This window comes from Maylandia zebra, linkage group LG5 (genome assembly GCF_041146795.1).
Source record: "Maylandia zebra isolate NMK-2024a linkage group LG5, Mzebra_GT3a, whole genome shotgun sequence".
NCBI lineage: Eukaryota > Metazoa > Chordata > Actinopteri > Cichliformes > Cichlidae > Maylandia > Maylandia zebra.
Window position 1 is genome coordinate 24,137,942 of NC_135171.1, and position 24,456 is coordinate 24,162,397.

The 24,456-nt window shown below is 39.3% G+C and overlaps 1 protein-coding gene across 2 annotated transcripts in view; it reads left to right on the forward strand.

The window, feature by feature from the left end:
* poc1a (POC1 centriolar protein A) overlaps window positions 1–16,937 on the forward strand; it is a 51,161-nt gene extending 34,224 nt beyond the window's left edge. For both annotated transcript variants that reach the window (XM_004548549.5, XM_076884073.1), the window contains exons 10-11: window positions 1,443–1,721; window positions 15,971–16,937. In XM_004548549.5, coding sequence (XP_004548606.1) covers window positions 1,443–1,721; window positions 15,971–16,081 — 390 coding nt within the window. In that variant the 3' untranslated portion in view covers window positions 16,082–16,937. The remainder of the gene's footprint in view (window positions 1–1,442; window positions 1,722–15,970) is intronic.
* Window positions 16,938–24,456: the final 7,519 nt, after the last annotated feature.

A 24,456-nucleotide genomic window follows, 5' to 3' on the forward strand; every position in this document is an offset into this window, starting at 1 on the left:
TTCAACAGTAACTTTGCATGATGTTTCTGATATTGTGAGTATGACACATGGACAGACAGGTCCACTCACTCAAGGATCATCTCCTGGACTCTTTGTACATGACTGCAGGGAACCCATGCTCATTTTATTCTAGCTGTTCTTATAAGCTACGTCTGTGGCAGATGTGATGAGCCAAGCGATCGCTGACAGCTCCACTCATTTAGGAACAACACAGTTTGACATTTTGAGCTGAATGTGAATAGGCTTCAGTCTGCATGTGTGATGAGGTAAACACTTTTTGTCTCTCTCACTGGGATGGAGGACAGGTGACACAATATATACATAAACACAGACACACACACGTGTACGCAATCAGTCAGAGGTCTGCAAAGGCAGACAGAAATATAATGAAACGTATACATGTGTGGACAAATTTAGTCATGTAGACATGGTGATGGAGAGATGTGGTCACCGAGCTTCATGTGTTTGTGCCTCATTGAATTAATCACAACGCAGGCCGACAGACTTAGCTTTTGTGTGTGTGGGCGTGTGTGTGTGTGAAGCAGTGAGTCAACACTGGTTTCCATTCAGACTGTAATGTTTAAGCCCTTTAAGCTCCAAATGAGCTCTAAGTCTGCCCATGACCAAAGATTTTGCCAGTCAACTAGGGGGACGATGAGGGGTCTAGTCATTGGGTGTTTGTTTGTTTATTTAATTACACTATGTTGCCAAAGGTATTCACAGATACATCCAAATCGTTGAATTCAGTGGTTTCAATCGCTTCCATGGCCACAGCTGTATACAATCAAGCACCTAGCCATGCAGACTGCTTCTACAAACATTTGTGAATGAATGGGTCGCTCTTAGGGGATCAGGGAATTCCAGCGTGGCATCGTGATAGAATGCCACTTATGCGACAAGTCCCATCTTGAAATACCCTAGTATTATAACAGAGTGGAAGCTATTGCGAACAACAGCAGTGGGGTCAGCAGATGCTGAGGTGCATAGTGCGCGGAGGTCACAAACTTTCTGCAGAGTCAATGGGTATAGACGTCCAAACTTCATGTAGCCTTCATTTCAGCTCAAGAACAGTTTTCATAAAGGTATAGATAAGGTGGTGTTTTTTGTGGGAGGTCCCTTTTACTGTAAATATGCATGACAAATATCCGACATTGAGCAAAAACTCAGCCTGCATTGATATAAATATTTGTTGATTTATTTTTGTCAGGAAATGTAATATTTAATATTACCGCTGTTGCCACTTGATGTAGGCGATTCATCGATTGTCTCCAATTTAAAACTTTTTTCTGCCAACCAGAGCAGCAATTTTGTTTTCACGAAGTAATTTAAACTTTTTTAAAAGATTGCACAATCTACAACAGAAAAGATTCTCCCTTTCCCAACAGGGACACATCCAAGATATCAAAGTTTCTAACAGCTCTCACTGTCCTCTTTGTTTCCAGACTTCTGATCCAGCTCAGCATTTTAAAAGGCAGGACTCTCAAACTGCTGCCCACACTCAGAGCTACAGACAGATTGGCATCCAGAGCAGAGCATCTCATTCCCATGCCAATGGAAGCCTCAGCATCAGTTCCTCCACTGCCCATCAGACACAAACACAGAGTTTACCGCAGCATTCACCCCAGGGTCAAGCACAGTCCCATGCTTCAGATGGAGGGGTCCCACCTGGTCTAGCCAACACCCTGGAACACATTATAGGCCAACTGGATATTCTCACTCAGGTAAGCAGAAGTAGTCCTGGTCTTTCATGACAGAGTGTACTGTACTTTGTGCCTCCTACTCACACTCGTCAGAACAAAAGCATCATTTACTTTACAGCCTGCAGTACAGAGACATTAAAGAAGCATAAAAAACCCACCACAACCTCACAGTGTTGTTTGGTTTTCTAATGCTGTGCAGTTATGTTTAGTTTTATTCCTCACATTTATTGTTATGTTTCAGTATTTTAGCAGTTATTCTCTACAGAAGGTGACTGGGGATCTGTGCATTAGCTGTTTAAGATTGGGCTCCAAAATGTAATTGTACTTAACATCCTCCAAAGCAAAAGCTTAAAAAAAAAGAAACTTGCTGTATGGCTAAACTCTGGCAGCTGAGAAAAACTGTGTCTCTGTGATGTGAGTAAGCTCTGGTTTGTTTGTGAAATCTGTCCTTTATATTCAATTTGGTCATTGCCATCAATTTCCTCTATATATAAGCTCTTTTTTTAATACAAGGGTTATATATGCAATTCCTGGCTTCCCTTTGATTCCTGGGTGCTGCGGTCTGCTTTCCAAAGTACAGTATCTTGAGCATAATACTGATACCCGAGCTGCTCCTGATGCGATGATTGGAGCGTGTGTGTGTGTGTGTGTGTGTGTGTGTGTGTGTGTGTGTGTGTGTACACGTTACACAGAAAGCACTTAGACGTAGAAGAGAGTGCTTGTATGAATATGTGTGTGAGTGGGTGAGACATATATTTATAAAGAGTAAAATAGAGTAGAAAAGCAATATACAAGAACCTGTCCATTTACCTTTTAGACACCATAGGTTTTTCTGTATCTGGTGAAGGCCAGACCGGAGCCTGGAGGACTTTAAATTGATCACTAAGGAAGAGCTGAAAAGAGGAGTAACCAATTTAAACTCCGCAAGCTCTGTTTGTTATCAATATATGTCCTTTTTTTGTTGTCTTTTTTTTAACTACATAAATGCGATTAGTGATGGACACTGAAAGGCCACAGGGAATAAATGTCAGAAACAATTTAAGGCTCTGCAAAAAGTTTATCTATAATTTTCACTTGAAACACTTTGCAGGCGAACTTAAACAGTATTAAATGAAATGCCTGTAGCTCTGTTTAATTTGATAGAAACACAACACAGCAAGACAAAAATATAGAAACAAGAAACTTTCTTCTGCCTGTGGCACAAAAAAAGAGTTTGAACGTATTTAAACAGAATAAAATTGTTCAAGGTACAAAGACAGCAGGTGAGAGAAACAACTTGTCATGTGTAGGGATGGGTACCAGTATCTGACATAAACGGTAGTAACCAGACCGAAAAGCAGCGCACATTTCGGTGCTTTATTTCGGTGCTTTATTTCCCTGAGATGTCATACACTTTGAATTCTAGCCAATCATTTTACCTTTCCAGGGATTGTAGGCGGGCCCAGGTACGTACGTTCTGTTAGAGCAGAGCTACAGATTAAAAATGCCCAAGGCGAAGCGGTCAAAAGTCTGGCTGTACTTCACAGCAAAAGATGCAAACTCAGCAGCCTGCAACAAGTGCTTTAAGCTGATATTATGCAAAGAAGGTAACACCAAGAATCTGATGAAACACCTGGCGACACATAGCGGGGTTTTTTTTTTAAGCCGAGAAATGCGCCGTATTTGATAGCTTGCTGTGAGACCTCACACCGTGCACATCTACTGCGGGTGTGGTGCCTGTTATCGGACCCGGAGTTAGCAACATCCCCCAAGAACCCGAAGAGGAAAGTCCTGGCCCGTAGCCCTGCCAGTGTAGCAGAAATGATGACGGATGATGATGGCAGCAGCAGCCGTTCTTCTCTGCGTGAGTAGCTTAATGTTGTTCATGTGTAATTTACATTGAGTAGGCTAACCACGTTATTACATTAATGCATGTAAGGTGAACTAGCAAACATCATCGTAGTTACATGCGGCTGTCTTCTTGTTTGATGGCAGATACTCCCTTCACCCTGGCCAAAAAGGCTAAAATGACCAAAGAAAAAGTGGAAAACAGCTAAACATGAGAGGTTTTTGGACAAAGTTTGTGTTTTTTCCATTGATTAAGCACTGCTTCCAGCCAAGAGTGATACCATATATCCCCTATAGCTGCAGAAAAGGCTAACATTGTTATCTTTTTACAAAAAAATCAGCTAAACATAAGAGGTTTTTGGACAAAGTGTGTGTTCTCCATTCTTTAAGCACCGGTTCGAGCACCGTTTGAGCACCGGCACCGTTTCAAAAGTACCGGTTTGGTACTGGTATCAGATAAAACCTAAACGATACCCATCCCTAGTCATGTGGTTGAAAAAAAGGAGACTAAAATAATGAGGAAGAGGCAGCAGAGAAGAAATAGGGCACCGAGAGGACACAGATGTAAAGAGTTGAATGAGATGGAGCTGAGACAGCAGAAAGATGTTTGGTCTTTCTCTGTACTCGATGCAGTGTTTCAGCTCCGAGCTTGTGCACTCTGAGGAAAATACATCATTCATATATGCGTGCTAGCAGCACTTACTGTCTTACTCTTGCATAGTAAGTGTAAATACTTAATGGCCTTGCAGAGACACAGAAACACTCCTTGTATCCGTGTGTTTCTGTCAAAGGGTTCGCGCTGGCTCTTTCACCTATCCTTTCTTGAGCTTCAAACTGTAGTTCACCATGTGGGAGCGTTTAATATTGGGCAGGAACTGCCAGGCAGCTAGCTGACTCCTCCCAGGGGGTGGTGCCAGCCTTTTCTTTCAAGCCTACTGTACCCCATCCCCGATACCAGATGGACCATCTGCATCTGGTTTGCTATTCGGCTCTCTTGAAAATTTGTTTCATTCTTGGTTAGTGGAAACATGAGCGATGTCATTTCTAGGACTAGATATTGTTAGAGGAAATGCATCTTGGTTTCTGTAAGCTTTTTCTTACTTTTTTCTGGGTGTTACTGGGAGAAAATGGCCTTCCCAAATAGTTACAATTATTTCCAGAACAGAGTCATTCTCTTCACACCATATTAAGCCTGTGATTTATTATAAACATATAGGCAGTGACTGCGAAAAGGAGAAAATAGGGCAGTATATTATGTAACAAGGTCTGGATGGCCAGCAGTAAAATCATGGACATTGTGGTCATGTGGTATATACCAACCACTGCTAAATACCCTGTAATTTCTGCTCATTTTTTTTAGCTGTTTTGCCAAATAAATGATATGAGGTGTTTGCTAAAAATGCGGCCCGCAATACAATCAAACATCTCTACTCCGATCTCGTCCATCTAAAGAATGTTGTTCCACAACTCTTGTCTTTTGTTCAGATGCAGCTTCGCAAAGCAAAGCCATGCTGCCATGTTCTTTTTAGAGAGAAAAGGCTTTGTCCTGCACAAATTGTACTGTCACAAACTTTAACATTTAACATGCTAAAAGGGGCAATGCACCGTCTGACCTTGGGATAGCATTATGTTAACATACACATTAATGCAAACTAACCAGACTTCAGCTTTTATAGAGGTGCTCACACTTCCTTGATGATGTTAATCAAGTGAATTTGATTAGAAGCACCTGGCTGCTACTTACCCTCTGAATTCCTATGGAAGCAGTAAGGGTGTATTAGTTTTTCCACAGGGCTGCAAACTTGTACTCTTGCACTCAATTATAGTACTTATGTAAGTTTTCCTTCTTTATTCACACAAAGTCACACTCAGAGTAGTCTTGTTGAGGCTGATGTTAAAAGCCAAATGAAAAGAATCTCAAGAAATGCAGAAAATGGAAAGAAGAACAATTTAGTTAACAGGTCTTAACGTGGAAGGCTTTGGAACGTGTGCAAAGTTTGAAAAAGATGAAGGAAATGGCTTGAATTCATTCATCTGTAAATGCCTGATGGGGTATTGTCACGTTGCCAGGCGGGTGGCAATGTGAAATTAAGACCATACATGTATCTACTAGAAGTCTGAGGGTTAGCACTTGGACCAATATTTTTTTTAACTTTGACTCTGCGCACATGCAATGTTAAATGCAGCCGGACAAAAAGTAAGTCTGAGGCAGGCTCAGTCGTTGGTCGTTGAAAAGAGATGTGACCTGAAACAATCTAAGGTGCTCGTATTACTTTCTTAGCTAGTTCAAAGTGTAATTTAGCTACTGCCGCCCATCCTCTGGAGATTCGACTGACAAGGCAACATTACTTATTTCGGCACTATAGTCCTACTCCGTTATAAATCTTTTTTCGAGCACTGTTTTTCACCATTACATTTCTTTGTAACTCTAATACTTGAGGAGACCGGGAGGAAAGATGATGAATAATTCAACATTAAACTGAATCTTCCAAAGGCTCAGAGTCTGCTGTGTTAGCTGCTTTTCTCTTGTCTGCCCCCTCCCATTTCTCAGCTGCCATAACGCTTTCTCTCTCCTCTCTTCGCTCTTAATTTATTTTTTAAATTTTTATCTGTGCTGAAATCAGGTCACATTTACATATAATGTGCCATATTTTCCACCTCCTTTTAAAATCAGACAGTCTAAATAACAAGTAAATAGACAGATGAAATGGATAAAGAAAAAGATCCGTATGAAAATGTCAATTAAAGCCTGCAGTTGGCTTTCAGATATTTGGAAAATTAAATTTATTTGGAAACAGCCTATAACAGCCCTTTTCTTGTATCTCCAGGAAGATTTTTTAATACACTGGCTTTGCATTAGGATACATTATTTCATGGCTATCATGTTAACTGTTCTCTTCTTTGTATGACATTTTTCTTTCTCTGCTTATTCTACGTGTTTGTCCATCGAGTTCAGCTTCATAGCAAAATATGACATAGTCAGTCTGTTTGTTTGTGTTTATGGAAGTGAATTCTACTGTTTTTATTTTTCCTGACAGTCGGCACAAATTTCTAAGTAATGTAAGGAAGTAAGTATAGTTTGTATCTGTGGGAGGTTTGTTGTCCAGACAGTGTATCGCTATGGCAACCAAGAAAACAGAGCTTTAAAAGAAGAAGTACTTTAGACCAAACGATGAGCTTTTTCTAAATCTAAGTTGTTTGCACTAACCAAATCTTTCCGTGTGATTTGTTGTGATTTAATAACATATTAAAAAATAATACAAATGATTTATGAAAATCGGTGACATGTCTGAGTTGTACTTGGATCTCTGGTGTGAGTAGCAAAAGTGATTCACTGCACCACCAACCCCCGCCCCGCCCTCCAACACATGGAACATATGGACTTTTTTAAGTAAGTAAGAAAAGTAAAAAAAAAATAAATTTGTGTCTGTGAACATGAATGTGTTCATATGAGACTGGAGAGAGATCATGTTCAGGAACAGAAAAATAATGTGTGTCCAGAAACCGATATAAGATGGTTAAAATCTATTGACAGTCTCAGTTTTAGTTTTTACTCTTCGTTAACTAACCTTATTCTATTTCTTTTTACATTTTCTTAGTTTTTGATCAGTGTTTTGTTTGTACATTTACGGCCACATGACCATGAGCACAGAATTGATGTTAAAGACGCTAAACTGAAGCTCTAAGGAATATTAGGAGAATGTGAAAGGAACATGTTAATGGACTGTAAATTCCCTGAGAGCACTTTCTCACAATATTTTTAATCAGTTTCTGTGAAGAATGGCCTCTCGAACATAAACCGCTGTTCTCTAAGGAAACCTTTATTTTTCTCTTTCTGAGGAATTTAAATTCTTTCCAGTATTTTTGATAATGAGGAACTTGAAGAAATCTGATTTATAAGATGAAAATTATGCCATGTCGCTGAGAGCTGCTCATGACAGGCTCGATTTACTACCTCGAGTATCTCAGGGAAATAATCAAATGAATTTAAACTGATTTTAAGAGAGAACAGATGTACACTTGTAAAGGTTAAACTGGGTTTGGGATAAGGAATGGCTGTATTCATGTTTTGCAGTCTGTTAACAACAATATTGTGTCAGTATACAGGCCCGTATTTGCTTTTTGGTACCAGTAGTTTAGTGTCGTATTAATAAACTTGTATTTGTTAAAATCTTAAATATACTATTTTATTTTTTTAGCTGACTCTTTGCCTAAAAAAATGTTAAAAGTATTAGCATATGTTGTATTGCTCTGAACCTTATCCCTTAGATTCTGGACTCCTACATTTAAAAAAAAGTTCATGTTAAGCCATCAGTTTACTCTGAGAGATGGTTAGGGGCCGTCAACACCCATGTCCGAAGGCAATATGCTTTGGGGTTGTGCTTTCATCCCTTCATCTCTTCATCTATTTCAGTCCTGTCCATCACCCTGATATGTCAGGAACACCTGGCAGGATCTTCTTTGGTGGAAGAAGTTTTGGCAGGAATGTGGACTTATACTCAGAGATGAACTTTTTTTGAATTTTAAGGTCAAAGATCAAGGGCGCTAAGACTTACATAACACATTTTTGACCATAAGTCAAGAAGTCATACTTTGCTTATAAGGAACAAATGCGTGTTAGGATTAAAAACAACTAGCAGTTGATGGACACGTAAAATAGTCAGGCTGTAGTTTCATATATATAGGTGTACCACGCCTCTTGCCCTCAGACAACTGAGATAGGCTCCAGCTCCACTCCTGCCATGACTCTGAACTGGATAAGCAGAAGAAAATGGATGGATGATGATTTTGTTTTTGTTTTTTTCAAAGAAACTGTGAATTATATGTCACTGAATGTAATTCAGGATTCTGCAGGTCAGTGTGAATGGGCTGTTTCTTATGTAGCACTTTTCTCCTCTACTGGAGCACTCAGAGCGCTTTATACAGCATGCCTCATGCACATCCATTCAGGTAATTTTTTCTGTGTCTAAGTGCTTCCTATCTAACATTCACACTCCAATGAACGCATCTCAGAAAAACTTTGAGTTCAGTGTTTTGCACTCTCCAAGACTGGAGCAGCCAGGCGTCGAACCACCAACCTCCAATTAGTAGATGACCCACACTACCACCTGACCTACAGCCAAATTAATCCTTTCATTTAGTGATAATAAGTAGCAAAACACGTGTCTCATAACATGATTTACAGACAGATGTTTAAAGTCTCATGTCCTCCTGCTTTTTACATAGAGTTAAAGTTTGCCATGTCTCTTAAACAAAAAATCCTTTGCCTACTCTTTGAGCTTTATGCTGTCTTACAAACATTAGTCTTACCTGGTGGGCTATTTGGTGGCTTTCTGCCAACAAAATGGTTTAGATGAGGATATGTATACACACCCCACACCTGCTGATTATTAGTGTGATTTGATTTTCTTTTTATCCCCATCATTTAGCTTTTGTGGGCTATTGTTCCTTTCTTTAAACTTTGTAGTTTCTACTTTAATGTATGTTTTTCCTGTTCTTTTCATGTGGTCGTGGTGTATTTAATAACCTCATTTAGAGGAAAGAATCAACTTTTCCACCTTGAACCAGCACTAGTTTGCCTTCTTTTGACTTTCAGACTCTTCTAGCACAGGTCATAACAAACCTGAAAGACTTTGTAAAAGATCCCAGTAATGCTCAGGGCACTGGAGAACATAATGTGTTCTGGAAAGGAAAGAAAAACAGCTCTTTCTATTTTTAGGAGCATAAAGATTTGGTTTCCACTCCACATGAAAACTAGATGCCTGTATTATGTTGCCGCTGCCTGGGGACACGTGCAAAAATCACACACAGAGAGACACCAATAGCTGGCTTGGCTGAGAAACAGGGAGCCATATCAGGTTAGGGTAGTATTGATCTGGAAAGGGGAGGCAGGTTGACGGAAGGAGAGAAAGCAGAAATGCAACATCTCACACGACGCATGAAATAGCAGGAGATTTTATCTAGTTTGACTACCCAAAAGAAAACATTACTCGCCCACTCAGTGTTGAACTCAGTGCCTCGTGATGTGTATCTTAGACTATCAGAGACTAAGCGTTTTAATAGTCTTTGTCAGTTCCTGCATCAACATGTTTTTGTTTATTCATATTGTAGCTCTGTGGAGTCAGCAGAGGAGTGATGAGATTAAAATGGGAGTTCTGTAACGTGTAGGAACTTCTCTGAGCTAAAGTCGTTTGGTTCATAATAGAAAGACAAAGTTTTGAGTTGTTTTAGAACTGGGAAAACCTGCACAGCCTCTTTTAAAAAAACAGCCTCGCATTGGTGCTTATTTATTATTTCTCTTTTATAGTGGGCTTTAGGAAGCACCATAAAAGAGGCGAGGTTCAGAGGCAAGTTAAAGAGCAAGTCAGCTCAAACATCTTTAAATCAAATCAAAATCAAATCAAATCACTTTTATTGTCACATCACATGTGCAGGCACACTGGCACAGCACATGCGAGTGAAATTCTTGTGTGCGAGCCCCACAAGCAACAGAGATGTGCAAACACAACAACACAAACGAGCAAAATACAAGAATGGCCAACCTGAAACTAATAAATATATGTACAATATATAATAGTGTATGCATTTCTGGATGTGTATACTAAATATTTTCCTACGTGTGTGTGTGTGTGTGTGTGTGTGTGTGTGTGTGTGTGTGTGTATACACATTTTTACAAATTAAATAGTAAAAAATAAAATAATAAAATAATAATAATAATAATAATAAAATATATAAAATATACAGAGTTGAATATGTGCAAAACAAGTGGCATTTATATACAGTGTGGAGTGCATAATGTTGAAATCTGCATTAATTGCAGGACTGAACCTCTAAAAAAATAAAAATCGGAAAAATTTGACAAAAAAAGAGTGTCTCTGAGTTTCTATCGTGGACACAGTTTAAACTTAAAGTTTGGATGGTCAACCCCACTAACGTGTTCAGGTTGTTCATAAAGGAGGAGGATGAGTTTGTAATGAGCTACCATAGTTAGCAGGACTGGGGCTAGTCTGGACAAGGCACCATGACTTCAGCTCTTTATTTAACACCCACATAGATGTGGGGAGCCTGCATGAAATACCTTCCACTCGTCACACCGTTGCATGAAAATGGAGTTAGTGTTTTGGTTTCACAGGTATTTGCTCAACCACTGAAACACCTGTTCTCCACATGCCAAAATGAAGTAGATTAAGTCATCTGCAGTCATCTCGAGTCTCTCTTGTTCTCACCCGCTCACATCCTTTCTTTATCCTACATCATCTAGGTCTTGCGATGATAAGACTGAAAAGACAGGTGATGAATTTTAAAAAATGTTTTCTTATCCAGCAACACATGTCATTTAGTCACATATTTTTAAGCAATATCGTAATTGTAGCAAATGATAGAGTGAAAGACTGTGCAAAAGTGTTGAGCAGTGTTGAGGAGTAACGGAGTACATGTACCAGCCTTACGTATTTAAAATACAAAATAGGAGTAGCTGTATTCTGTTACAGTTACAGTTTAAAAAGGTGGTGTTCAGAATACAGTAACTTTGTTGAAATAAATGGATTACACTGCAATTTTTTCCTGTTTCATATATCAGGCTATGCCCTCTCTATTTTTGGTAATTCCACGCCGGTGGAAACCCAAACAAAACACGCATTGAGGCTCTAAAGCCTGTGTCTCAATCTCGTGGCCTATATCACCCCTACTTGCAGCCCGCATAATGACGTGACGAAATTATTGTTCAAAAAATTATTTAATATGAAGGCAGTGTAGCCCAGTTGTAAGTAAGCTATTAAGACTCAACTGTACACTTTTTTCGTGTTTTTCTCTGAAACGATAAGTTCCATTGGAGCAGCCTTTCAAAGCCTCTCTCTGTCTCTCGCAGGCAAAGTTGACCCAGACAACAAAGTAAAGCTAGTTTTCAGTTACGAGCCTGACACGGGACCTGACATATTAGCCAGACGTCCATTTACTACGGTTCGGAGCCGCGGACCTGTTTTATATACGTGCAGAATAGTTTTGTACACGAGATCGCTGCTAAAAGTGCAGCCTTACCTAATGTCCCCCCTATTGCTCATTTTGTATTAAGATTTAAAAATCTAGTTGTTATTGGTATGGCGAGTAACCTTCAGTAATAGTAATAAATCACACAGCAATAGTACATTCATGCAGTTGTAAAAAGCTTGATAAAATATTGTAATCCAGAATTCAATTCAATTTTATTTATATAGCGCCAAATCACAACAAAAGTCGCCTCAAGGCCAGAGTATTCAGAATATGTTACTCTCATTGAATAACGTAACGGAATACGTTACAAAATATATTTTGTGGCATGTAATCTGTAGTGGAATACATTTTAAAAGTAACCTTCCCAAAACTGGTCTTGAGCCATCCCTCATTTCTCTGTATAGGAAATAGATGAAGCAATTCATCGACATATGTGAGCTTTCTGGTTATTTCTTTATGTACGCTTCGGGAATAGCTCTCCAGGCTTCTTGAAGGACATTCAGAGCTCTTCTTTGGATGTTGGCTGCCTTTTCTTCTGTTCTCTGTCAACATGATCCCACACTGCTTCAATAACTCTGGGGAAGGCCAATCCATGACTGATAGTGTGTCATTGTGTATTTTTCTATCCAGGCATGCTTTTACTGCGTTGACAGTGTGATCATTGTCATGCTGAAAAATAAGGCCACTGCCAAGGTGTTTCCAGATGATATCTCATGGTGGCTCAATATCTGGCTGTACTTTTTCTTCGGCTTTCACAATTCCATCAATTCTGAAAAACATCCCCAGCGACACTGGCTCAAATGCAGCCCCAAGACATGACAGAGCCTCCACTGTGTTTTAAAGAAAGCGTGAGATGCTCACTGTTTTAACTCTCTCCTGAGCTCTATTCACTTGGCATACCTCAGTCCTTTTTCCCCCAATGGAACAAGTTCTGTGTTTTTGCAACAGGCTGCTAGTAACAAAAAGTGCCTTTGGTTCTGAACCAAACTGGTTCCCTGTCTATGTGTAGACGCAACACTGGTTCATCCCTTACATTGGGTGCCGTTTCATGCTTGAATGATTCATAGGTCAGTGTTTAGTGTCTTAAAACACAAACAAAAAACAACATTCCTCTAAAAATGGTCAAGTGCGAGAACTGGACTGAAAATGAGTGAAAAACCATTCAAAGTTCAAAGGAAAAACTTTGGAAAGCCTGAGCCAAAAAACTTGGAGAACTGTTGCTCAAGACCACTTTAAAAAGAATATAAGTCCATCTCTTTAGAAGCAAAATATGAAAAACAAGGGGAAGCTCAAGAGTTTTGTACAGTAGTGTGTTAAATCTTTGCTCATGTCTTTAATTGTGCCTGTTCATTTATCCATGTGCGTGTCACATCTCATCCACTGCTGGTTACATTTTGCTAAATATTGTGAGTGACTCATCTCTGTGCTGCTTTTTAGTAATTTCAAAATTGCCCTCACTGGCACAAAGCACAGCATACCGTACAATTACAGGTCGAGACATGCTGACATACTTACATGCTCTTACTGGCCCAAACCTAGAGTGCCTAATCTGTCTGGGGATGTTGTGTTTACTGTTTGATTGTTTCTGCCCTCAACCAAATTCTGTTGCCAAGCCCTTCCATCCAGATTTGCTTAGTCGCTGTGATTATGTTTGTCACCAGGCAACATTAGCTCAGTAAAACAGTTATGTAAGAGATGCAGGATTGCCACTTAACTGTTTACAGAAGACTCATTCAGAATTACTGTCATTTTTTTCGTGATTTGAAAAAAAGAAGCTATGTTGTAGCATTTAGCTCAGATGTCTTTTCAAAAAGATTTTTAAATGCTGCTTACTTTCTATAAGACAGTTGGAGTAGAAAAGGTGCTCTGCCTGCTTTTTTTCATCGTCTTATCTTTTGTAAAATAAGCAAACAGCCAAGGAGATCTCTATGAATCATATTTAGACTCATATCCTTGTTTATTACACCTCATAGTTAGAATTACAAGCCAAGGGCTGTTTGTCTGTGTAGCGCTTTTCCAACATAGAGGACATTCACAGTGCTTGGCAAACCGCAAAGAGAAACCGAAAAGAATTAAACAAATCTAGACTTTAAAACAAAAACTATATATGTTTTCAGTGCATTCACAGCTGATTTGAATGAATGAAAGGCACTTGAATGCCAGAGTAAACTGGAGATTGGGTAAGGCTACTTTGCCACATGATTTTGAAGGTAGTTTATCTCTTATTTTTTTGATTCCTGAGACTTTTTGCCTTTAAAAAAGACCTGTGTTTAATTATCCATTAAATGACATTTATTACAGTTTTGTAACAAGGTTTTTATGCTTGCAGGGGAAGATAAAAAACACAGTGTATGGCTGCTTTACCACTGGTTGGAGAACTGGGTTTTGTTTTTGTTGTAGCATTAGCGCAGTGAGCTGCACTCTGTGCTCCACCTGTGTTTGAACTCTCCTTCATACATAATCCATTTTAGCTCAGAAAGTCATTGAGATAAAGCACAGTGGATGAAAAGTTCATCCAGTTGCATTACTGTAATAACCAGGATTCAAAGCCTTCCTGTATCCAGTAGGGTTGTGTAAGATGTGTGTTAGGTGTGTGTAAGAGCTAACTAGGTTTTGTCTTTTAGTACATTTGAGAACCTTCTGTATGACTACACAGGTCTGACGGTCTCTAGGAAAAGCTAAAACCATGACAAAATACTGGGTTATCCAGCATTTCCCAAGTATATGGAATCATGTTTTCACCCAATTCTGTATTTAACTCTTTTCCTTCTTGGAGATGCACAAACATGGAGCAGGCTTTTGTGCTGAGTTTTGTCAGAGTTAAGTTTAAGCCCTGCAGATATTAATGTAGAAATTAAGCGAATGTATCATAATTGTACTGTACATTGTTATAAAAGTACACATGTATTGCAATACACTTATGTATATCTGAACAAACAATTTTAGAAATGTAAAAGTGACCTCACATATATTTTGCGAAGCTATGAAGAAAAGACAACAGTGCACTGAAAAATCACACTGACACACACACACACACACACACACACACACACACACACACACACACACACACACACACACAGAACAGCAAAGACATCAGCTATTGATCTTTAGTTTCTTTCAGTTCTGTGTTGAGTACAGTCAGATCTCTTCAGGCAATGTTGCTGCTTTAAGCCTGTTTGTTGTACACTGACTGTGTGTCTGTACTTTAGAAAAGCTGCCTGTGTACCCACAGGGTTTCCAAATTTGTCATCCTTACTCTTCAGCCAAGTTTTCAGGTGGATTTTAGATGATCAAATCGATTTTACAGCTGATTGAACTTCTTTCCGGCAATGCTGCCAAACAGGAAATGAGGTCATATCTTAGCAACTGTGTCATTTATTTTGACACCAAACCAAATAATTAGATTATACCAAAAAAAAAAAGTAATTTGACCACTGGGAGGTGCTACAATAAGCAAAAACATGTTTGTTCTTTCAGTCCACAAAGTCACGCTTTTAACATGACCAGATTAAGTTGCCATGGCGACTGAGCCCTGCTGAATCACTTGGACCCCTCTTTGGTGCATGCAGCTATGTTACACTTGAGAATTTTTAGAACAGGTTCAGTAACATCAGTGGCCACTGATGAGATAAAAATGCCGGTTTCCTTCGAATATTTTGTTGTTTCACTCTTGCCTGATCATGTAGACGAGCAGACTTGCTGTTTCATAACTCCCCCGAGGGTCTTTTATCCATATTTTTTGTTGGTTTTTTGGAATTGCAGTTTTGAGGCTGTTACTGACTGCTGTTGGAAGTTGGGGTTTTTTGTCATATAAAAACTTTTAAAAAGTAGAATTAAGCGTTTCATCATTTATATCAGAAGCCGATATGAAGTTCATAATGTCTAATGTGAGTTCTCACATTAACACAAAACCTCCGACATTGTCAGTCGCACCCATGCTGAGCAGTGTCTTCATTTTAATGGTGACACCTCTGGAAATTACAACTGGTGGCCCCTCTCATAAATGGGCTCGGATGACACTGCGCTCGAATGTACGGGAACAAATACGCCACAATTACTGCCACTGTTGGAGGGTGGTCAAAAGAAAAGTATGTCGCACTGTGATCTCACTGCCCACACATTCCCGTCCTGAATCGGAAAGCTAGTTTCTTGTACTCTCTGTGTGAGTAAGTGTGTTTATGCAACCGTGTGAGAGAGAGAACAAGAGAGAGTGCGTGCCAGACACAGAGACTGTAGTGTTTTCAGTTCGTGCAGCAGATTTTGCTACGATAATCAGCTGGATTGTTTTGCTCGCCCAACATCTGTCTCAAACACACACAAACACAACCATTATATAGTCATTACTGTCAGGCTGATGCTGTGCAGCCCTCTCTGACATGCTCTTTCTCTCTTATACATCTCCTTTCTTTGTCTTGTTCCTATCCTCTCCTGTCTTCTCTTCTTCCTCCAGACGGTTTCGATCTTGGAGCAGCGGCTGACGCTGACGGAGGATAAGCTCAAGGAGTGTTTGGAGAACCAAATGGAAATCGGTCTACATCTCCAGAGAAGCGAGGAGGCTTAACGTTAGTGGTACCAGAGACACATTGATCTGTGTTGTTGGAGGGGGGAAGTGTGGTTGCATCAACACCATACACCGTTGCCATTTGATCACACTGAAAGCAAGGACTGAACCTTAAATGCACACTGAGCCTTCCCGCTGATGTACTGTGTCTGGCTGTGTTGAAAAGAGATATGAGAAGTGAAGGAGTTGAATATTAGAAAAGTTTCAGTACAGCAGTGCTGAGCATGCAGTCGCTTTCCTGCTGACAAAAAGACCCCACTTTACCGCTGTGACACACTGTGTGCGATTGAGCGTAATGGCTGCCTGTACAGGTGTTGACACTTGTGCACAGTGTGTATGTTTTTACCCAGTCTATATTGTGCAGGAGGCCATTAGCCACTGGGGGTTTTTTTTTTCACCGAAAAGTGCATATTTGTGTAACCATCAGTCATATTTGTCATTTTTGAAAGGAAGGATGTGGCTCAATGATCCTGTTGCGTTAAGACAGTTACTCAAGACGTTTGTTCTCTGGTAACGTTTACAGGGCCCCCACAGTGCCTTTATTTAGTTTAAGGTGAGAGAATGTTTCCAGCTGACAAGCTTGAGGCCATTTTTATTACTATTTCTATTTTAATTACACAATGCATCTGGTGATAGGTTTTGTTTTTTGTTTTTTTTACTGAAATTACCATTCTTTAGTGCCTCCAGCAAGTACTGAAAGATAACAGGTTGTTGATTTTCATGGTGACTATAAATGATGCCAGACCTCATATTTTATGTTAAAGTAATGCTGCTTTTTACATTGGTTCTTTTTGTTCTGTCAATAAAACTTTTATCCACTGAAAACAGACTTTTAATAAATGTTTTCACTTCTCAAGTGTGGCGTGAAAGCCAAAGTTAGGTGATGAAATATTTCTGGTTCCCTTTTCGTTATAATGAGTACCATTTTTATAGCTTTGTAGAAAAAAAAATGTAACAGGCTATTACTAAGAGACTGGTCATTTTCTCGTTGGGAGAGCTAAAGTTACTGCCAGAGAAGTCATGACTTCCCTGTCTTTGTTGTGCTGAGCAGAAATGTGAGGATCATGAGCTGTGAGCGGTGTCATCCATTGCTCATGGCGAGTAATTTTCAACCCGTTCTTTACCACAGTTTGAGCGATGATTAATTTTTTTTAAAGTATGGGGGTGAATGCTCCTTCCCCGCTTGTGTCCAAAATTCTTCGGTTCCCCCCCGAGTATTTTACGTAACCTGAGCGCTGATGCTGGATCAGTATTTTTATTTTTAGATGCTTCATTGAAAATGTGCCCGAGGCTGCGCTTAGACGCACACTGTGATTTTTCAAAGAACAGATCCATGGTTTTTTTTGTTTTGTTTTTTGTGTGTGTGTGTGTGTTTTGGGTTTTTTTTTTTTAATTCAACAAACTGGAAATATGATTATATACAGTAATGAGTCATCTCGAGGTCGTTGTGGAGGACTCATGGCTGTGCCATTGAGAAGGGAAAATATTAATGCCTGTTTCTTTAAGACCCGGCTCGGGCTCTGCACTAATGGAAAAAGAAGAAAAACAAAACCGGAATTCTGGAGCTGCAATGCCGGGCCCACTCTCTTCCTTCCTGTCTGGGGCCCGGGGACACACATATATATGCACACACACACACATGCTCAGACATACGCACTCTCAGAGAGACACTCCAGCCAGAGAAAACAACTCCCTTTACTATGGGCCTCAACCAGACAGCCTGCCAGGAGCACCAGTGCGAGAGAGGAGGGGCTGAAAGAGTGGGTTCAATAACTGCTATGCTTCAGTGTGTGTGTGTGTGTGTGTGTGTGTGTGGTGGGAGGGGGTTGGTGAGCCTATGAGGAGAACATCTGGATATGTTTTTCCTGGTGTGCTGTGGTTGCCGCCGCTCTTTGTGTGTATGTGTCAGTGTGTGTTTTAGTGCTTTACTAGTTCAGCGTGTCACGTCTTTACATTGTCCTGTTCCTCGAGGCTTTCTTTTTCCTCAAACATCGCATTATATTCTGACAGATTTATGATGTAGAAATGATAACCAATGGGCTCAGATTGCCAAATGTCTCTGCCCTCTTGGAGCAGGTGGAGAATTTCCCGCCACACAAATTATGCAAACTATCTAAAACCATTTGGTATTCTTAGAACTACAATATGTTGCATGTATCCTAAATATTGAAATAGTCATTTCCCCAGCATAGTGGTCACTGCTTAATGAGCTGATGGGGAACTGGAGGTTTGTAGTTCCAGGAAATAAAAGAGAGGTTGTCTGAGGATCTAAAATACTCAGAACAGATGTGAGGAAGTAAAATAACACAGAAGAGCCCAGCATTCTGGAAACTATAGGTTGTGTAATGTGCAAAAGTTTCCAGGGAATTAGGTGCATTGTACATTTTTACCAGCCCAGTGAGACACATGCAGGGGGTTCACAGAATAATATCGAAATGCTTGGTAAAAACAAACATTACAGTTTCTAATTTATAAAAGAAACCTTAAAAAAGCAGTTGATATTTTCCAAAGATGTATAACCTAATAACAAAGCTTTCTTTATTTCTTTCTAACCTGGATTGCTAAAAAAAAGAAAATCTACAAAAATATTACATCAAAGGGGTTGTGTAGTATGTCAGACAGTGTAAAATGCCTGTAATTTGACTGCAACCTAATTATGCCCCACTTTGAAGCAGCGATTGAATCAGTGATCAGCCCTTTTCTGATAAATGGGTTACCACAGTGTTTAAAGCTGAGACAGAACCCCTCGACTGAAAGTAAGACCACTCTCACTGACATCATAAACCGTTAATACACTTAAATAAGCTTCAAGAACAAAGAGCAGAGATGCTAACCACATTTGACTTATTTTAAGACTGGATGTGTTTTGGAGGTTAAAGTTTCCACTGTTTTTATACCATATACTTTTATTTCATTTTTTTTTTATTGGGATTACTTACAGCGCTTAGGAAATGTATTTTTATTTTATTTATGATATTTTCTTAGGCCACTTAAAGCAAAAACAAAAACTTCAAAAATCAGTTTAAAGCTGGAAATCATGTTGTTTTTTTAATTCTGGAAATAAAGAACAAAATTCACATTTCTATTGCCCAAGATTTGAGCCGGCACACTGGACTTCTCTGGGGATTTGGAAATTGATCAAGCACAACATTCAAACACTCTGTTCGGGAATACAAGTAAATAACTGTAATTTTGCTTCTTGATCAAAAAATAATACAGTGGAACCCCGACTTACGAAATTAATTAGTTCCAGAGGGTCTTTCGTAAGTCAAAATTTTAAGTAAGTCAAAGCACCTTTTTCCATCGCCTTTTGAGCGAGGCGATGCTGGCTGAAAACGAAGTTCTTGGTGGAGGCTGAAGAAAGCATACATAGGCATGCATACATACATACGTGTACATGTACATAACATTATGGAATTTAATTCTAAACATTAAAACTAAACTTACATTTACGTTAATTAATGTACGTACGTACACTGTGCAATGATATTTTAACAATTTTTTAAACTCGCTAATATTTATGCCTTATGCCGGCCCCATTATGAATGAACGATAGGCTAATTGCAAACGAAAAGCACACGAAATAGCACACTGCAACAACAATACGTCTTTCACGTGGAACAGCGAAATGCATTTCGCAAACGGATTTCGTTACACTGGCATTTTGTTGTACCACGGGCAAAAATATTGCCGTTAAGTGCCTTCGTAACTTGAATTTTTCGTTACATGGGGTCTTCGTAAGCCGGGGTTCCACTGTAATTTTCTTTTTTGTAAAACCGTAACTTTGGAAGTTTATGGATAACAGCAGTAATTATGTTTCAACATTCAAAATATACTTTTTGGAGCTTGTAATAGTTGTGGATTAACCATTACAGAAACATAAAAAAACATTTTTTAAGTACCAAAGTGGTACATTGGTTGGTCGTCTAATAAATTTGTTCAGCACTCTGCTAGTTTCAGAAACATCACTTATTCTATGTATTGCCGGCCTTTATTTTAAAAAAAACAAAAACATTATAGTTCTGTTTTTTAGGGGAATACACAGTACAGATCTACAGTTTGGGAAAGTTTCTCTTCCAAGAGAGGTGATTTCCCACCTCTGCTACCTGTTTCCTTGGAGAAACGATGATTAGTACATTTATCAGAAGTGCTTTTGTGATTATAGAATTGCTGTTTTTCCTTTTCCTTAGATTAGATTTGTAGTAACTGTCTCTATCTGTTTCTCAATCATCTGAAAATGAAAGTCAGACATTCAAAAAAATTTTATTTAAATGTAACACTATAAATATTTTGATAATCTGAAAGGATGCGCTGTTTATTCTTTCTAGAATTTTGTCCATAAATTCTTTTTTTATCGGTTGTATGTGGATAAAAGAGAAAATTGTTAAAGGAAAGCTGTTATTTCTACCAGAGTAGATATACATGAGCCACAGTTCAAACTAAGCCTTACTTAACAGTTTTAGATCACTTCTCTAAGCCAGCTTTCTCTAGTTTGGTTTGAAAGACGAGGTTTGAACAGCAGATGGGCAGGGCTTCTGTACACATGACCACTAATTGTGTGATGTCAACTTGTCTGCTGTTTTAGACATGTAACAACCATGGTGACAATGTACGAAAGCGTGAAAAAGGCCGGAGTCACTCAAGCTGTGACACAGTGGTCTGCAACCATCTCACAACTAGCCAGCAATAGGGAAACAAACGTGCATTCCCCAATTGGTATAATCAGGTAGTTGCTGGAGGCTGATGGCAATTGCTGGGAAAATGATTGCTCAAGTCAAAGTCATTCAGGTCTACAGACAATCAGTGACTCCCTGGCAACCACCTATCACTATGGAAAAATGTGTATTTCCCCAACTGGTTGGCAAAAACTTCCTTGTGATTGCTTTGTTCTCTAACAATTGCTGCAGACATATAGTGCTGTGAAAACGTATTATCCCCCTTTGCTAATTTGTTATTGCATGTTTCAGATCATCAAACTAATTTTAATATTATTCAAAGATAAGCCGAATAATTATGAAATGCAGTTTTCAAATTATGATTTTATTTAATAAGCGAAAAAAGTTATCCACACCTAGCTTGACCTTTGTTTTAAAAAAAGGTTATCCCTTGCTAAACCTAGTAACTTCCAGTTCTTGATCGCAACTTAAGCATCAAGAACTGCAGTCAAGTATTTGCAATAACTGGAAATGAGTCTCAATCATCTCAATCGTCTAAAACTAAGAAAATTCCAAATGGAGACTGTTTGTACTCAGAGTAAAACTTGCCCCTCATGTTGGCTGCAGGATGGAGGCACAATTTTTACTTGCAAACCAGCTTCCTGCTTGTGTTGCACTTTTCCCGCATTTTCCTACCTCTGGGCTAGTAGTTGGCAAGTATTTGTTGACAAACATGAAAACCTACTGACAACCATGACAGTCTGCTAGCAATCGAAGACATTGCTAGGAGGCTTTTGGTGCTTTTCAGCTTTCATGCAATGATTTCACCCAGCAACGGCGGAAAACGTCAAAGAACCACTGCCGGTAAGTTGAGGAATACACGTTTTCCTAGCAAACAGTGGTTGCAACCAACACTGATTGTACATATGCTGACATGATTTAAACTGTGGCCATGTTTAATATTAGCTTCCACCATTGTAACAATCCATACAGTGCTATGCAAAAGCAGTGAGCCGGCCCTTGTCTCTTGACGTACGAGAAGAGTTGACATCTTTGAGTGATTTGAGATTACTCATGTGTGCCCTTCTTATTTTGAGACATTTCACTGCAGCTTTCTGTATATGAATGAAAATAATGAAAAGGAGAATGGGCTCCCTTTTCATAGCTTTGGGGTTGTTAAAACCATCTAATTCCTCACTGACTGGTCTCCTTTAAACCTGTGATGATTCCAGCTGAAAGATTTGGGTGAACAGTTTGCCTCTTAACAAGTTTATTCTGAAATGTACAAAAGTCTGAAAGTTTACTTTGATCAGGCTTGTTTTCATATGTTGATTGTGTTGTCATAGTCGATGAACATATAGTTCATAACACGCTGACAAACCATTTTTATCTGCAGAGATTAGTGCTTTTTTATTAACTTAGGAACTTGGATAATAATTAGGGCAGTATGCAATAAATAATTTTTCACGCAAAGTAACTTGACAAATAGAGCCTTAATCCTGCCGTGGCTGTTAAAAAAAAAAAAATCCCCTGTGCCTCATTTCCTGCTTCACCCCTCCTTTACCTCTGCTTTCACTCCCCTCACTGCCTCCCACTTCTTTCCCTCTGAGACTGAGCCGTGCTTGACGGCGGTGGCTGAGGTTTGGCGCTCTGCTCTTCCAGCCCACGCCTCAGCTTTTGCTCCAAAACCATCTTTTCCATTCATTCCCAAAGGGACTGAAGGGATGGCGGGAGCTACGTTAATTTTTTGTTCTTCTTCTTCCACTAACAAGAAAGGTTTTTAATTTTGTTGACCAACCAGGCTTTTTGGGCAGTCTGAAAAAGACGCTGCAGTTCATCTAAAAAGCATTTCCAGCTGCCCTCTTATCATCAGTTTATATCTGGATTCATTTCAGCAAACAAAAAATGTATTCTCATCTGCCGCTCAGCAAAGATTTCCATTCTATACACATCTATAATTTAGATTTGCTAAATATATGCAGTAGTAGTTCATGTTGCCTCAGTTTTGAGAAAAGCGTTAGAACACGAAGCTTCCATCTATGTATTACAACCTGTAAATGCTCCAAAGGTTAGCTCTAAATCAGACATTGGTACTGCCGAGGTGACACAAATAAAACCAGCTTGCACACGTTACACTTTGTGTTAAGACTGAGTTTAAAATTAATGGCCTACTTTACATCGGGCCAACTCATAAAGCAAACCTAGTGATAAGTCAGAAAACACCACCCCTTTCTCAAAGCCTTGCCTCACCTTAAGCTCACCTGAATCTCTAAAGGTCGACTGTGCTGACACACACCCATAATTTAAGAAAGCCAATCACCAGAAACATTGCAGAAAAGTTTCTGATGACTTCCAAAGTACGTAATTCTTTCTTCAGTTTCATTATGCACAACATTAAATTCCCCTAAATCCCTGACAGAATACAAGAGACATGACCTTATTCACCACTATTGTTTTTCAGTTGATACTGCAGTAATAAGGTTTTTATGTACTCATTATTTTGTTGTCAAAATAAATAAAAGTGAAGGAGCATTAATAAAAGAAGATGACACTTTCTACAAGTCTGTTGTTACAATTTGACAATTTAGTGTGATGGAACATGAGTTGAACAAATGAGAAATAAAGTAATTAGGATCTCTCAGTCTGGAAAAACCATTTCTAAAGCTGTGGGACTCCAGTCAGCCATGCTGAGAGCCATTATGCGCAAATGGCTAAAACAGGGAACAGCGGTGAACCTTCCCAGGAGTCGCCGGCCGACCAAAATTACTTCAGGAGCAGATGTGACTCTTCCAAGAGGTCACAAAGGAACCCAGGACAACATCCCAAGAACTGCAGACCTCACTTACCTCAGTTAAGGTCAGTATTCATGACTTCACCATAAGAAAGAGAAAAATGGTCTGCGTGGCAAACACTTTTTCACACCACTGTAAAAACAATAGCTGAAAATAGTCTAGACTAACTTTTCAGAACTGTTTTTTGTTTCTCTTGTACTTACACCATGTGATCGACCAATCACATGGTAGTAACTATGGCATTTAGATATGTAGGCATGGTCAAGATAACCTGCTTAGGTTCAAGCTAAGCTAAGACAGGCTAGTCTGAGTATCTCACAAACTGCTTTGAGATTTGCATTGTGGATATGCAGCCAACAGATCTGCAGCAACTGTGTAAAGTTATCATGCCAATATGAACCAAAAGTCACGAGGGGTGTATCCTGCACCTTGTTGAATTGGTGCCATGAAGAATTGAGGTGGTTTTGAAGCCAAACGAGGGCTATATGCACACTAATGAAGAATATTTAAACTGCACACAGCATTTCTCAGAAACACTGCCACGAGGTACAGGTGTTCAAAATGCAAACCTCACATCAAAAGTGATGAACTTAGTCTAAATGAAATTCTTTTGTAACGTGAGCTCAGATTACATATTATCTTATGTGTTCATGACAAACTAATAAGAAACTTTAAGCAAACTCCTAAAAAAAAACCCTGGATTCTACCCACTTCTATTCTCATGCATTCAAAGAGCTGAACTGTTTCAATGCTTATATTCCGTTCCACTACTAACAATATTCCACTTTAGTGCTAATGTGAAGTTATCTTGACATACAGCAGTGACCTGTTTAACCTTAGGTGACGTGATGGTAGCAGCCAAAGTGTGATTCAAATTTATGTCATTATTTCACGCTATAAAGTCAGTGTTACGATTTCTGAATCCCCT